Consider the following 16,526-nt stretch of genomic DNA (forward strand, 5'->3'; position numbering starts at 1 on the left):
ATCACTTGACTAGGTGAACAATAAAAATCAAACAAACCAGACAAGAACAAACATCATTTTTAAAGGAAAAAAATGAAACAAAGCAATCAAAACAAAAAGTCCAAGAGTTACACATACCTAACAAGGAAAACTGGTATTGTTTCCCCAACTTCCCACCCTCCCCAGGTTCTCCCCGCCCTGTGGTCCTCCAGGCCAGGAACCATGCAGAGTAGAAAAAGCAAATATACAAACAAACCTATTTTAGCTAGGATGAAATCTATTTTTATAAGAACTCAACACTCTTACTATTTACATCCAGGAACGCGTTTGTTGGTTTGTGGTATGTTTTAAAGCAAAGAAAGGTCTGTGGTTCTCCTGGTTATGTTGCAGGCGCATCTGCTCTCTGTCAGCAGTTTTGTTTTTCCTTTTCAATCGGTCATAAATGTTTTCCCAGGAACATGAGCCTCTTGATTGCGCAATGTTGGACATCCATTCTTCTTTAAGACGAAGACCCTCCCTCCCCGCTCTTGGAGTCCCCCAGTGAGGAGTTGCTGTTGCATTAGTTTGTTAATCTCTCAAGGTAAATGGTTGGTGCTGCTGACCTGGCGATGGTGGCGATGAAGCTGTGGTCACGCCCGAGCTCCAGGCCGGGGGTTTCGTCCTGTTCCAGGGACACGGCTTCATAGCCCTTGTTGACGTGGAGCGGCTGGTGAGCCTGGCAGTACCCGATCACCGGCTGGTCGTAGCTGTAATACGGCAAGGGCTTCACATGGTGTGGGACCTGGATGTGAGAAAGAGAAGATGGATGGTAAAAATGCTTTGGAAAGATAAGAAGATGACACAGGCTTGTATTTTGTTCTCTTTCATGCTGTTTTAAGTCATCAACTGCTGATTCAAATATTAATGAACATTAAACAAAATAGTGATTGTTAGTATATATATCTATATAATTCTATATATCTCTATATCTCTATATCTCTATAGATATAGATATCTCTATATCTCTATATCTCTATAGAGATATAGAGATATAGAGATATAGAGATATATATACTTTGCATAATCAGGTTAACATACAAATGAAAACCAGTAGCTCATTTGTTAACATGACTGCATTTTCAATGCAAAATAATGTCCTTCAAGTTGAAATATAATGGAAATGAACAATTTCATATCTTAGGCACCATGGTATTTGTCTTCAAATTAAATTGATTCAGATGTCAAGCAGTCGGCTTTAACTGCAGAGCTTTAAGTTTATATATTGCATCATCTCTGAACTCGGGAAATTTGTTTTGCGATTACAGTTTATTTTTTACTTCAATTTACTGCCATTTTCTCTATTGTATTCGAGATGGGCTTAGAACCTCTAGCAGGGCAAAAAAGATTGTAAAGTTTCTTGCACAATAGTCCAAGAGCCAGAATTCGAAAGCCAAGTGAGTTGGCAAGCTCTGAAAGCATATCTGAGATGTTCGATTATTTGCTCTTAAAATGTATTCTGTAGGGCACTATGCGATCAACTGACATTGTGGTTTCTGAGGATCTAAGAGACTGAGGTCTGTACTGTATAGTAATAATGTGCAGTCCATTAACCACCTGAGTCCCCATGTGTATCATGGTTTCCCTTCCAGCAGTCAAAACAAACTTATCCTTAAGTTCTCCTTAATGTGCATTTAGTATTTTTGTAAATGTGCTCTTAAGTTTTTCCAAATGGTCCCTGTGTTCCATCAGCTCTTCGATAGACTTCATTCTGTAGCAGAGCAAAACACTACTTAAAGATGGCCTCATTTGCGTGCTTGACTGCTCATTGATTGCATTGGAAGCTACTCTTTATTTACAGATAATGGGTGTGGTATGTAGAATGAAGGATCTAACTAGGCCCTAGTTACTAGGGGAATATATTACACTATCCTAAAATTCATAGGAACATTTGAACTCAAATTGAATTGAACTTTCTATAAAGATGTTGCCAGTGGAGAGAGGTCCTCATCCCCACCTGTTGCTCATGGGAGTAGAATTCTTGTGATCCTCCAAGAAAAATAATTTTCTGAAACTTGCATAGGAGGATGAAATATTATAGAAAGCTTTATTCCCTGAGCTCCCAAGGTCCCATTGCCCCTTGTCCCACCAAAGAATAAGTCCCATGTTGCCTAACAGGCTAAAATCAGAGCTGGTGTCCAGAGTTTCCATTCAGCCCTAGCCGATTTGGCTCAGTGGATAGAGCGTTGGCCTGCGAACTGAAAGGTCCCAGGTTCGATTCCGGTCAAGGGCATATGCCCGGCTTGTGGGCTGGATCCCCAGTGGGGGACTTGCAGGAGGCAGCCGATCCATGATTCTCTCTCATCATGGTTGTTTCTATCTCTCTCTCCCTCTTCCTTCCTCTCTGAAATCAATAAAAATATATATTTTTTAAAAAAAGAGTTTCCATTCTATGTTAGAAGAGTGCAATCCAGCATCAGGCTGGTTTAGCTTGTGTTCTCTGCTGCAGTCTATCAGGCCATTGCTTATAGGGTCCATAGGGCCATGGCTATGGAGGAAACACTGGTGAATGCAGGGAACAAGAGAGCCCCCATGAGCTAAGAGCCACAAGAGAGAGCTAAGAGCAACAAGAAAGCAAACCCCTTTGTTTAGGAGATTATGTATCACCACATTTTCAGGGGCTGGCAGTGGCCACACCCATTCTGGCCAAAGATATCTGTTCCAGGTGTGACTGACAGGCACCTAGTCACCCCAACGTCACTGTGCAGGCCTCTGTCTCCCATTTGTTGTACTCCTTCCTCCTGTGTTTTGTCGGAAATGAGCTGGTGATTCACTGGGGACTGCAAAATTGCAGCTTCCTGGTGAAGCTTCCCAAAAGAAATGCCTATAATGTCTGGCCTTCCCTTTCTATTATTAATAATGAGCTATTTACTATGGTATCAGTGGCATGTAAATTTCTGTAGAGCCATGTTTTATAACTAAATGTGAGGTCGGTTACAAAGGGGAGGAACCATTATTATCCCTAATTAAAGTCACTTTAATTCTCCTGAGTTTCCTGTAAATCCTCTAAAAATGAGGATAATAATGACACTTTATTCACCTCTATAAACTTTGGATAACTCTGAAAGTATTCCCTGATTATCAAGAAAGAAAGGCATATTCTCACTCTAGTTTACTCAATAGTGACAGTATCTTTCCTGAACACGTGCTGGTCTTTTGTCTTCTAGTTTCTCTTCAGAGAGATGCAGGGGTGTGAAGGGTCACAGAGGGGTTCATTAACCAAGGCTTCAGTACCACTTAGTGCACTCAGAAGCTTAGAATCCTTAGTACATGTTCTGATTTCCTAAAAACACCATATACCTTTTGCCTAGAATGTTTTGCTTCCAACATGTTGGAGGGAGTATAAAAGGACACACTCCTTTCAATTATAGTGGCTCATAGCATTAGTGAGTAAAAGAAGGAAGTCAGAGGTAGAGAGAATTTTTAAATCTTGGGAGGAAGGGCAAAATTAGAGAGAAACATGTGGAGCTGAGAAGTCTGCAAATTGATTCAGATCCCATAATTTCACATCCATAATAATTATATTTAAAATGAGAAATGTGTCTATATATAAATGTGAGAACATTGTGAAATGGGCTCTTGATATATATGATCATGAAAAGCTTTTGAAGTTCAGGGCTTTTTTTTATGAGCATGAAATTCCAATATTGTTATACTCTTTTCTCAAAGATATTAGCATTAGTTATAAGTAGTTTAATAGCCTAATCATTCTAAAATTACCATGCACTATCATTAGTCTTATTTATTAACTTTTCATGAACATTGTTCACATTTCAATATAAGTTCTTTCAATTGAAGTCATAAAAAGTTGATTTTCAATTTCCTAAATGACATTTGGTCTCTAATTTTTAGAATTAAAGGGTAGTGTCTGACTACTCAGACCATTTAAAAAATACCATCCTATAAATACAGATGACAAATTCAATAGAGTTGAATTGCTTAATTAAGATGGACACTTGGTTTATTGGAAATAAAATTAATTAAAAAATGAAGGGCAATAGCTAAATGAATATATAACAGCCTTTATTCTACTCACTTTATTAACAGGTGACAAGAAAGGCCAGGAAATAAGAAAATGTAAACAAGTTTGAATAAAGTTTTTTTTTTTCAGGAGCCTTGATTAAATTTTACAGAACTTCACATCACTTATGTTAATTGGATAACAGGGAAACTTAATGGACTCATAGACACAAAAAAGAATTTAATAGCTATACTGGAGGTTTCACAGGTCTCAAAAACAACTGAAACCAGGAACATAAATGTCACCAGGGTCCTCTTCATATACTGATTGCCAAACAGCTTCCTCTATCTAATTTGACACACGACTGTGACAGCTCCAAAGTACTATATATTCCACCCCAGAATTGTGCACAAATGACCACAATTCTTTCTAGCTCTTCTTATCAAGAAGTAGAGTCTATTTCTTCTTGGGTGTAAAACCTTGTGGAGTCACTGAGGTAGAGAACCTAGCACCCGCTAGGGCTCACAGAAGCTCATTACAGGCACAAGAGTCCAGGAGCAAAACACCCATGCAGCTGGCTCTGAATAAGCAGAATCACAGCTCTTTCATCTCATTTCAAAAAAGCATATCAAACATTGGACGGAGCTGTGAAATTCACAGTTCCTATAAATCTGATTTCATCCCTCACTCCTCAACTGAGATGATTAAAATAACAATTGCCTTTTCATAAATTTTGCCTTTCTAAGTTTTGAATATCTGAAGCCATTTATAATATAAAGAGACACAAGATAATTAATAAATCTAAGTCAATGTGTCAAATCATATTATTTAATCCCATTCTGCAATAAAACAGCCTATTTCATTTTTTTTTTGTTCAATGCAGGCTTGCTTCTTAATTAGAAAACACCAATTATCTAAGCATTCATTTCTGTGAGTTAAAAAGTAAAACTTTCAACATCACATGACGCTATTTTAGAAAGTACTTGTTTTAAAGCTAATTTTAAAACACAATTTTGAGAAATACCTTGAACCCAAAAGTTAACAACTGTTTTCTGTATCAAGATGAAAATTGGAGCCCTGATTACTACCTTTCCAATTTACCATTCAAATGAACAAAGTTGTTTTTCTTTTTTTTTAGTAAAGATGATTGTTTTATTGTTTGTTGTTTTTTCCATCACTAAATTAGAAAACTCTTCAAAATTCCTAAAACATACATTAGATAAACGAATGAGTTAAAAGAGCCCTATGGCCCTAACCGGTTTGGCTCAGTGGATAGAGCGCTGGCCTGCGGACTGAAGGGTCCCAGGTTCGATTCCGGTCAAGGGCATGTACCTTGGTTGCAGGCACATCCCCAGTAGAGGGTGTGCAGGAGGTAGCTGATAGATGTTTCTCTCTCATGGATGTTTCTAACTCTCTATTCCTCTCCCTTCCTCTCTGTAAAAAAATCAATAAAATATATTTTAAAATATTTTTTAAAAAGAGGCCTATGGTTCATTTTGTGGAGCATTTTTTTTCAGCAACTAGCAATTTAAGCATGGCTCTGCAAACTGCCATTAATTTTTCAAAGATTTACTAGAAAACTAGGCAAATCACACACTTCTTTTTCAAAGTTCTTTTGAGCCATGACAATACAATTATAAATTTCTATGTCAAATCACAAGAATGCAGTCAGTAAAGACAATGATATATACCAGTGGTTCCCAAACGTATTTGGCCTACCGCCCCCTTTCCAGAAAAAATATTACTCAGCGCCCCCTGGAAATTAATTTTTTTTTATTTTAATAGCAATTAAACATAAAGATATATGTATTAATGTTTCTACCTTTTTCGTAAAATATAGTAAAGAAAGGTGTAAATTAGAAACATTGAAGTTTGAAATTATGAAACTATTTATTGAACTCAGAATAGAAAGGTAATACAAAAATGTTAAAACAAATGCACCTGTGGCCATCACCGCCTCCCTGGATCGCTGCAGCGCCCAGCAGGGGGCGGTAGCGCCCACTTTGGGAATCACTGATATATACTAACATGGAAGGACCTAAACGATGTTAAGTGAAAAAGCAACAAGCAGAAAAATGTTTAGGAAAAATTTGTTATTCACCTCAATATACAGGAAAGTGGCCAGAAGCATACACCAACTTGGTTATGTTAGGGGAGAAAATGGGAGTGGAGAGGTGCAAAAATGGACACCCCTTTTACTCTCTATACTTCTATATTGCTTGAATCTTTTCTTTGCTGAAATATATTAATGAATTATTTATGTAATAAAATAGTTTTTGAAGAGTGACAATAAATGTGATCATTAAAAAAAATAAAATGAAATAAATAAAAGAGGAATTTACTAGCTTATCGTTCAATATAACTGGAGGAAAAGCTGATTCGGGGCTGGGGAAAATGTCCTTTGCAGAACTTTGAAGCACTCACCAGCTTTGAGTATCCAGAACTGGTAAGGAATAAAGAAAAGGACAGGGTTTTGAATAATTCCCTGGCCACGAGTCTCTCTTCCCCTCTCCCTCTCCCTCTCTCTAAAAATCAATGTGCCCCAAAGGGGCGGCCATGAACTTGCAACCCATGTACCGCCCTTGACCAAGAGAGACACTTTGGTGCACAGGCCAATGTCTAACCATTGAGTCACACTGGCCAGGGATTAAAATGCATTCTTAAGGATCATTATCTGGACATTGTTTGGGTACAAAACAGATATTCATATATTTGTTGAAAAAAGAATCAGAACAATCTTTCCCCCACTTTGTTTCAAAGACTAAATAAGTAATAAATGTGAGAAATATAAAATAATCTATCAATATTTGTTAAATACACTCATGAAATGTATTGACTTTTGTTTTCTAAAATCTTTAAAGGAAAACAAGAAGACAGTGGTACAAACTGGTAATTGTCTCACTCCCATTTTGTTTATGAGCATGTGAAATACATAATGCTCAATACACTGGATGCTGTCTTTTTATTGACGAGGCCATCCAAATCATTGTAAGTTCTGACAACAGCTGCACAGTAGCATTTATTTTCCTTGTTCTGTTCTTATTTAAAGGTGGCAATGTGTACTATTTGTGCACTCATGGTTGTCCAGATTTTAAGGTTCAAGTCAGTTGTGGGATAACAGAACACAACATCCACTTACATCTTTATTGCTCTCCTACCAAGATGCCTTGCCTATGAAGTGTCTAGAGAGTTGATTAAGTTAATGAATGAGGTACTAGCCGTTCTTTGAAGTTAGCTTTGACTGCATTAGTCGGGAAGCTTATTACATTGGCAGCACTCTCAGCATTCAGTGAGATTTTAGGCTAATGAGCTGGATTAATTAGCTAGTATTAACTTGTAAAAAGCTTTCCTTCTGTAGCTCTGGCCCTTGAATTTGAAGAGTAAGGTCTCCCCAATAGTGCATTGCAAGCAAACATCCTATTTAAGTGAATTCTACATAAATTTGCTTCCAAAATACTTAAATAAAAAATAGAGACACTGAAATTTCAAAACCCATATCTTTCCTTTCTAAAAACAAAACCCATAGAAGTTTCAGTGACATAATGATGTGAAGAAGACAAGTCTTTCCTGGTAAAAGAAGACAATGATCATTACTTGAGTCCACATCTTCTCCTGGAAAATTAAAAATAAAACCATACAAAAGAAAGAGACAAACAAAACCAAAACTTATCAGCATATCAAATAGACTCAATGTCCAATTTATTTTGTCAACCCTTCTCAGAAATTTGGAAAAGGAAATAAATAAAAAGCTACAGAAATGCTGCTACTGAGAAGGTACAGGCAATAGGAATTAAAGGTAGAGCCGTTTTGCTTCCAAATTCAATTTTTCTCCACAATGATCAGAGTCGCTTATTTCTATTTCCATATGAGTTCATGTAGCATTCTGTATACTTTTGTGTTGAATATTTAATCGTGTTTATAACTTGTTTTATGGAAGAACATGCTTCTTGTATAATCCAAATGTGACTGATCACATTTTGAAGATATACGCTATTTTGTAATCCTCCCAAAACATCCAGTTCACTAGTGCAGTGGTAGTCAGTAAAAAAAAAAAAAAAAAGGAAAATGGTAAATGTGTAAATGAAATGAAGTTTATATAGTAGGAAGGTGATTGAGTTTCCTGCATTTCTGTATTTTTTTAAATAGCAGAATTATATACCTGGGGTAAACGTTTAGAACCAAATGACAAACACAGAAGGACATACACATACTCAATAGAAGAGATATGTAAGCTGGTTTTAATAGAGCTTAAACAGAACTTTTTAGGGTATTGGCTGATCCTAATGAAAAGAAGCTTGGCAATGTATATTTAATTACTAAAATAGGTGAAGCCCATTTAGAAAATGCAATTAAAGTTTTTATTTTGATTGAATATGTTTTAGAACAGCATGGCAGAATGGTGCATAAATAATACTAGTCTCATATTTTTAATAAAATGTGCTATGATCTAGGTTATTGCCACGAAGCGTGTACCATTAAGAAGTAATTATATAAAAGTGAATTGGCCATGATAGTTCAATTATTAATGTATTCGTTCATTCGTATGGAAAATATTTGTCACAAAGGTTGACAAACTTTTCCATGAAGGGCCAGTAGTAAATACAGTAGTGGCAAAAGCAGGTTTACAGTTGTGAGTACATGAAATAGTTTTTTCTTATATTTTACTAGAGGCCTGGTGCATGGGATTTGTGCACTGGTGGCGGGAGTGGCCTCCGAGGATCAGTGTGCTCTGGGAGTGCGGCTCATCCTGGTCAGCTGAGTGCTGTGGACCTGCCCTCTGAACGGCTGCTCCCTGGTCTGGCATCTTTCGTGGAGCCAGAGCACTTGCCTCTCCAGGGGACCAGGTTGGGGCTGGGCCCAGGGATAATAGACTGAGAGGTGGCAGAGTAGGCCTCAGTCCCACAGAGGCCACAAACCTGCCTCCCAGCCTCCAGGGTCAGCTCTGTGAGCCCGGCGGCACTGCTATATGGCCTATGGGCATCCAGGGGAGGCAGCAGGGAGCGAGGAGGAGGAGCCTGGGGCGAGGTGGCGAAGATCACAGCCCGGGTCCCTGCCTGTTGGCCCAGGGTTCACAGCAGGAGCAGCCACTCATCCCAGTCAGCCAACTGGCACTCTCACTGTGGAGCGCACTGACTACCAGGGGGTAGCTCCTGCTTGAGTGCCTGCCCCCTGGTGGTCAGTGTGCATCATAGCAACTGGTCGACCTGGCATTCTGGTTTTTCCACCATGCAGTCACTGGGCTTTTATTATATAGGATTATGTAGTAATTATAGTATTACTAGTGGCCCGGTGCACAAATTTGTGCACATTGAAAGGAAATTAATTAGAAGAAATATTTTAATATTGCTATTCGCCCTTTCTCTGTAATAGAAGTGTCAACCAAATTCACAATTGACAATTACAGATCAAAACACACACGTGTAATTGGTGCTAGTGAGAGCTTTATCTGTATCGTGCATGCACGAGTCAACTTAGCCTTTTATAGATATAGAATAAACTTGCTTAATTAGACCTGCTTTCCAATTTAGCTAAACTTTTTCCAGCCTAGTGAAGCACCCCAACTTCTCTTTCAGGTAATTGTCAGCAACACAGCAGTAAATATCAACACCAAGCAGATTATTATTATAGATCATGCAGGGAGAACAAAAGGTAAAATATATAACTGCAGCAGTTTTTAACTATATTCTGCGCAGTGAGAAAACCTGAAGTCTTTTTCAAGGTCCACCATTTCTTACTTCTTTTCAGTCAGGTCAACTTTCTAAGTTTTCTAAATCTCCATTTTCTGGCTAATGAACAGAAAATAGGATTCCACCAAGTCTCCTATCTACCTACTCAAGGACTTCTGTGAGGATCAAATGAGATGAGGCACAGGAAAATACTTCACAGACATTTGGTTAAAGTGTGAAATGTTTCCACCTGGCTGTAAAGCAAGTCGTGTTCCTGGGCTGAAGAAACTGCAAGGAGGGTAGTTGCTAGGGAGATGAAGCCGGGCGTTGCTATGTGACATCATTACCCAGTTCCCACAGCCACCATTTCCGGGCTGGGCTGGGCTGTAGGCCGCATTTTGCACCATGGGGTCTCAGCGTCGGCTATAATTTGGTGGGCTGTCGCTCTGGGGTGGTGGCAAGGCCTGTGTCCCAGTTGGGGGAAGCCAAGTGTTGCTTTGTGGGTGCCAGATCCTTGGTGCTGTTCCTCTGTAAATGGACAGTGCATGTCATGGCAGCTCCTGCACTGACCCTGGTGGTGATCAGTGTGCATTATAGCAACCGGTCAGACAGTCAGATACTTAGCATATTAGTGAAGTGTAAACAGCTGTAGACCTACTTTTGCCCACCCCTGCATTTTAGGCTTGCAAATCAGAGTCTCTGGCAACTCCTGAAAGCCAGGCTGCCATTACAGTGTGAAAGTAGGCTTAGGCAAAATATCAATGAAGGGAGTGAGCCTCTGTTTCAATAAAAATATGTGTAAACACTGAAACTTGAGTTTTGTATAATTTTCAGTGTCATGTCACAAAATATTTATATTCTTTGATTATTTTTTGAACCATAGCAAAACATATAAAAACTTTAGCTTGGGGCTAACTCTCTGTGAGCTAGGCATTATGGTAGGTGCTGAGCATATTTAAAAAAAGGTTCTTTACTCAAAGAACTTCTTTAGAATGAATAGAATGAGACAAACCTGATATTTGAGACTACATGATCGAAGTCAGCAAAGCAGAGGGAGAAAAGGGCTCGCAGCCAGTTTGCATTGCATGTTTTCTTGTGAAGATCCTGGTCTTCCAACTGCACAATAAAGCTCTCAGTGGATCGCAGACAAACAGTTGCACTCACAGGACCTTGGTCCTTAGAAGTCAGACTTGAACCTCCAGGTGGGAGTTCTGAAGTCACCATAATAGATGCCCAATGACCTTTTAGTGAAGATCTTAAGCGACACTCAAGCCATTGAACCTGCCCCTGGGTGTATGATGGCGTGTAACACAAAGCTCAAGAGAACTTTGGTGATTTTCTAAAAGAGGATAGGTTCAAGGGTCATCTAATGATAAGGAGGCTTTGTTTTGTGGATATGTTAGAAAGCTTTTTTTTCTATTTTTCAATCTCACCAAACCTCTTCCCATGTTTGAGCCTATGTATCTGAAGAATTCCCTTTGACTGGGATATCCTTTTCCCAACTATTTACGGTGGGATTATGGTGATCTTTTAAGTCATGGCATAAATGTCATGTTTCTAAAGGGGTCTCACATATGTCAGCCATTCCCTGTTTATTTCCTTTATAGCATTTATCAAAATGTTAAATATATGGTGATTATGTATCTCTCTGCTCTTTTACTGTCTGCTTTCCCCCAAGGTAAGCTCCGTGCTGTCAGAGAGTATTTCTGACTGGGTTCTTTCTATCTGGTTAACCTATTTTAAAAAAATGTGTGCTAAAAGAATGTATGAATTTATGAGAGACATTTGTTAGAGAATTGGGCTTTATTTAGAAGAATTTTGACTTAAAAACTATAAGCCCCTCTCTTTTCCTTTCTTTTTCTACCACCTCCCATCTGTTCTCAGCTTTGAATTTAAACAAGGGGAAGTAGGACGGCACACAAACATTTTCTATCTACAAATATTTGCATGCCTGGCATTACTCTGAGAGCTAAAGATATTAGAATGACTAAAGATGTCCATAACCTTAAAGAACCCATATCCTAATATGGAAGACAAATGTGATCATATTTTCCAAGGTGATATCATTTATGGTACAAGGTAATACTGGAGGTGTATAAAAAATGACAAGGAAAGAAACAAAGAGGGAGTAAGATGTTTACAGCTGATTTCTGATCTCAGGTATAGATGCTGATGAAGTCACCAAGAGAAAGCCTGGTGCCACATGTCGCTTCTATATGTCTGCTATTGTTGGCATAGCACATGACTTTCTATGAGCCATTGGAGCCTGCTGTCTAGGTCATATATATCAAAAAAGAACTCATTTTTTTTCTTTTTTAAAATAACAACCTATCCAACTGATCCAAAACTGCTCTTGTGGAGAATAAATTCCACACCTTCAGTCTCTATAGCCATTTCCCTCACCTCTCGGCCAAATACTCAGCCTTAGTCTCTCATGAATGACGCATCCCAAAGTTATGATGCACAGTAGAGACTGACTCTGCTTCCTGGATATGGAGGGGGCAGGACACTGCTACAGCTGCTTTCTCAGCTTCTGCTGAGGAACAAAACAACCAACCCATGCCACCCTTAATGGAAGCCGAGAAATGCAGTGCTTCATTTGCCATTTGGAATTTCATGAACCACACAAACTGCCCTTTAAAGAAACAGTTCCCAGCTCTAGCTGCAACGTTGACACATCTGAGGTGATTTTATAAATACTTACACGGAATCCCTATCCCAGATCAATGACATCAGAATTTTGGGGGTGTCACCAAGGCCACCCTATTTTAAAATAGCACCCAGCTGATTCAAATGTGCAATCAAGATTGAGAAAGCTGCTTCTTATTACATTTAGATTGCCATTTCCTTAAAGATGCGGGCATAGGAGGGAGTACACAGTTTGATTGACCTCATTCCCCACACCTTTCTGGAAAATACCGGACTCAAAACAAAGCCGATTACTTCCCAACCAGAAGTCACCAAACGTGGTGCACATATGTGTGTTTTTTACTCTCCCATTAAATTGTCTTTTAAGTTCAATTCATTGCTGCTAATTAGTCTGTCTCCCCAAGTTGAGCTTCCACAGTTGGACTATTCATACTCTCGTCAGTTATTATTCTGTCACCCTTTTAGTTATCATCAATTTGGTTGTATGTGTATTCTACTCTATTGTCTGAAAGTTAGGTGCAATTCAGTTGGGCAAGTTTAACAACTATCATTATACACATGCTTTTAAATAGCTACTTGTAGGTGAATTTACCTTGCCTTGGTGGCGAAGTGCCCATAAATGTTCAGTCAGCTGGAGAACTCCTTTGGCTAAACATTTTCACAATCTATTTCTTTTATTTTTTTTAAGTAATTTAATTTACTGAGATGGTAGTAACAGCCCATTTCACTTTGCACTATGGGGAAGAAAAGATATTTTTATCTACTTAAAAGCTAATAAAGACTCCCACTGTTGAAAAATACCCAAACCTCCCAATTATTTCCATCAAGCAATAAATTTAAAAGGAAAGGAAAAGAATTAAAATCCAGAAGTACTAGCAAGTAAGCAATAAAGACAAGGAGAAACTTAGGGAAGGGTCATTAAATTCATCTTTTTCCTTAAAGCAACTTGGTACTCATATACATATAGACTATGTCCTTTGCAACTGGAAATAGTAAGTTGACAAAATTCACCATCTGTGGTAGTAAATCATAGGAGGAAATTATCTGTATGTGTGAGACTACAGAGAACAGCTTGAGTGAGCTGTCCCCCCTTACTCCATCCACCACCCCCAACTCCAGCTGCCACCCACCCCAAAGAGACAGGGCTTCCTTGCTTGCCTCTTACTACCAAGCTCCTCCACAAGCCACCAGGCCCACATGCTCATAGTTCCACAGAAAAACATGTATCAACTTTGCAGGCTGCCTCCATTGGTCCTTATTTCAGAATGAAGCTAAACCGAGTAGCTGGATTGTTCGACATATTCCAAAGGAGTTGGGTAATTCCCCCATGCTGCACTTCATTGTTTTCTATGGCCAACACCCAAAACCTAACCTCTTCTGGTTATCTATACCCCCTCATTCCTATAAAATTATTTTTCCTCTGTCCAAAGTTTAATGTTTTCTACCCAAAATTCCACCCTGTCCTCTTAATTCTTATTCCATCATTAACTACATTTTATCCCAAATCACTTCAATGAATGCATGTAACTTTCTCAGCTGTTTATTAGGATTCAATACCCTTTCCTTCTGACCAGCTAAGAATGTCACTTCTAATCTATTATTATGTTCTAGTTTTATGTGTTCCTCATAGATCCTGACCTCGGGATGCTTGAGCCTAGTCAGGGTATTTAGCCTAGATTCCTAATTTCTTACTGTTCTTAACAGTTTGATTTGCATGTTCTCATTTCTGAATTGTATCTTACTACAAATAAACCATAACTTTTTAGCAAGAAAGCTGATGTTCATTGCATATTATGAAGCGTGCTCAGTGGAAAGATGAATATTTTACAGAGCCAACTGAATTGTGGTTTTTCTGATTTATCATTACAAATAATAATATTTGTTCTTTATAATAGTACATTATAAATAAACTTACAGCATATTGGTATTAGTTATTATAAAGAAGTTTATTACTTTATTATGAACTGAAACCCTGAGAGAAGTGCTAGATTCCTGATACTAAGGTTAGCACTGGCAATTTGATAATAACATTTGATCTGATAATAATAATATCCACAATACACTTAGATTGATTTAATTTTATGTGGCTTCATGTGGCCACCCAAAGTAAAATTTCTTGGATGGCAGGTCATTTGTATTTAGCTAACTGAAAATGTAGAAAGGGCCCATTATCTTTTTAGCTAAATATCTAGTAAAACCTCGCTGATTCAGACTAAGAGATAATCACTCAATGGGTGAAACAATAAATTTGTGTTCAACTGACCTAAGGTCAGCAAGCCACTAGTTGGTCCAATACTTTCCCACCTCTATCTCCTTGGTGGGCCAAGTCATTTTGTAAAGTGAGCAGTGGTAGAGGGAAACTCTATGTAAGCAGGGACTAGGATGACTGAGGAGAACAAAAGAGATAATGAAATGACATCTCCTTCCAGTCCATTGCCTATTGTCAATGGTTTTGGGAGGTCAGAAGTTGATGAAAAGGTCCATGAAATATTTGGAGACACACTGAATACTAAAGGTGGCATACACTCATCAAGAAAATCATTCTCCACTTTTCTGTGGAAGAAACAGCACTCTTATCTCCCTTACCTAGTCATTGGGATTTTCCAGGTGGAGCACAGTATAGACCACCAGTTGTGGTCTCAATATTTGTGCCTCCTAATTTTTATGTTGAAGCCCTAACCCCCATTTGTGGTTCTGTTTTGAAATGGATCCTCTAAGGAAATAACTAAGGTTAAGTGAGGCTATAAAGTTAGAGCCCTATCTTCATATAAAAAGAGACACTTCCTCTCTCCCTCTGCCCACATGTGCATAAGGAAGAGGTCATGTGAGCACACAGTGAGATGATACTTCCTATAAGTCAGGAGAAGAGGCCCTAGAATGAAGAGCACCATGCCAGTACCTTGAGCTTAAACTTCCCAGACTCCAGATTTTTGTTTAAATCACCCAGATTGTGCTACTTTGTTATGACAGCCTGAGCTGACTCATACAGGTATCATGACCATTCTGAGGCTTTGCATGAAGTTGGGTGGATGCTATCACAGGATGGAAGAAATGTGGCTGGAGCTGATGATCATAAAACTATTTTGTGAGAAATTGTTAACTCTTCTGCAGACCTTCAGAAACAATTTATTGAGAGAGATGAGTGAAATCCTGTTATTTGATAGCAGAGTATATGGACTTCAGTGGTATTTATCTGATATATTGATGCTGGATTGAGGAGAAGACTGCAAGTATCAGTATATTGGATGTCACAAGATGCTGAATTCTGCCTCCTTGGAAAATGTCTGAGTTCAGGGAGAAGTTTACAGAAGCATGATGATTTGTATTCTTCTTTCTTGAACATTTGCATTATATAATGAAATATTTCTATTATTATGTAGTGTTAACCTTTATACTATTAAATAAGGCTCAAGTTGGGAGGTGGTTATACATGAGAGGATTATACAGAAAGGTTTTTTTTCTCCTTTTTTTGTGTCTTATTTTTAACTACAGGCCCGGTGCATAAAATTCATGCACTCGGGGGTGGGGGGGTCCCTCAGCCCGGCCTGCTCCCTCTCGCAGTCTGGGAGTCCTCGGGGGATGTCTGACTGGTGGCTTGGGCCCACTCTTCACAGGGAGTGGGTCTAAGCCGGCAATCGGACATCCTTAGCACTGCCATGGAGGCGGGAGAGGTTCCTGCCACTACTGCTACACTCACCAGTTGTGAGTCTGGCTCAGGGCTTCTGGCTGAGCGGTGCTCCTCCTGTGGGAGCACACTGACCACCAGGGGGCACTCCTGCATTGAGCGTCTGAACCCTGGTGATCAGTGCACATCATAGCGACCAGTTGTTCCACCATTTGGTTGATTTGCATATTAGCCTTTTATTATATAGGATATCCATTTGGAATCCAAGATAAAAACATTTATAGATCTCATGGTATCCAGCTGGGGTCTATGATCCTATCTAATAAAAGAGTAATATGCAAACTGACCATCACTCCAACACACAAGATGGCCGCCCCCATGTGGTCAAAGATGGCCATCCCCATGTGGACATAAGATGACTGGCAGGGGAGGGCAGTTGGGGGTGACTAGGCTGGCAGAGGAGGACATTTGGGGGCAACCAGGCCTGCAGGGGAGGGCAGTTGAGGGGGACCCAGGCCTTCAGGGGAGGGCAGTTGGGGCAACCAGGCCTCCAGGGGAGGGCAGTTGGGGGCAACCAGGCCAGCAGGGGAGGGTAGTTGGGGGCAACCAG

The 16,526-nt window shown here is 39.3% G+C and overlaps 1 protein-coding gene across 1 annotated transcript in view; it reads right to left on the minus strand.

Annotated features, from left to right (window-relative positions):
* Nucleotides 1–538: 538 nt before the first annotated feature.
* Nucleotides 539–16,526, minus strand: part of LRRTM4 (leucine rich repeat transmembrane neuronal 4) — a 661,549-nt gene continuing 645,561 nt past the window's right edge. The window contains exon 2 of the mRNA XM_023763225.1: nt 539–760. Coding sequence (XP_023618993.1) covers nt 539–760 — 222 coding nt within the window. The remainder of the gene's footprint in view (nt 761–16,526) is intronic.

The sequence above is a fragment of the Myotis lucifugus genome, unplaced genomic scaffold (assembly GCF_000147115.1).
Source record: "Myotis lucifugus unplaced genomic scaffold, Myoluc2.0 scaffold_277, whole genome shotgun sequence".
Classification (NCBI taxonomy): Eukaryota; Metazoa; Chordata; class Mammalia; order Chiroptera; family Vespertilionidae; genus Myotis; species Myotis lucifugus.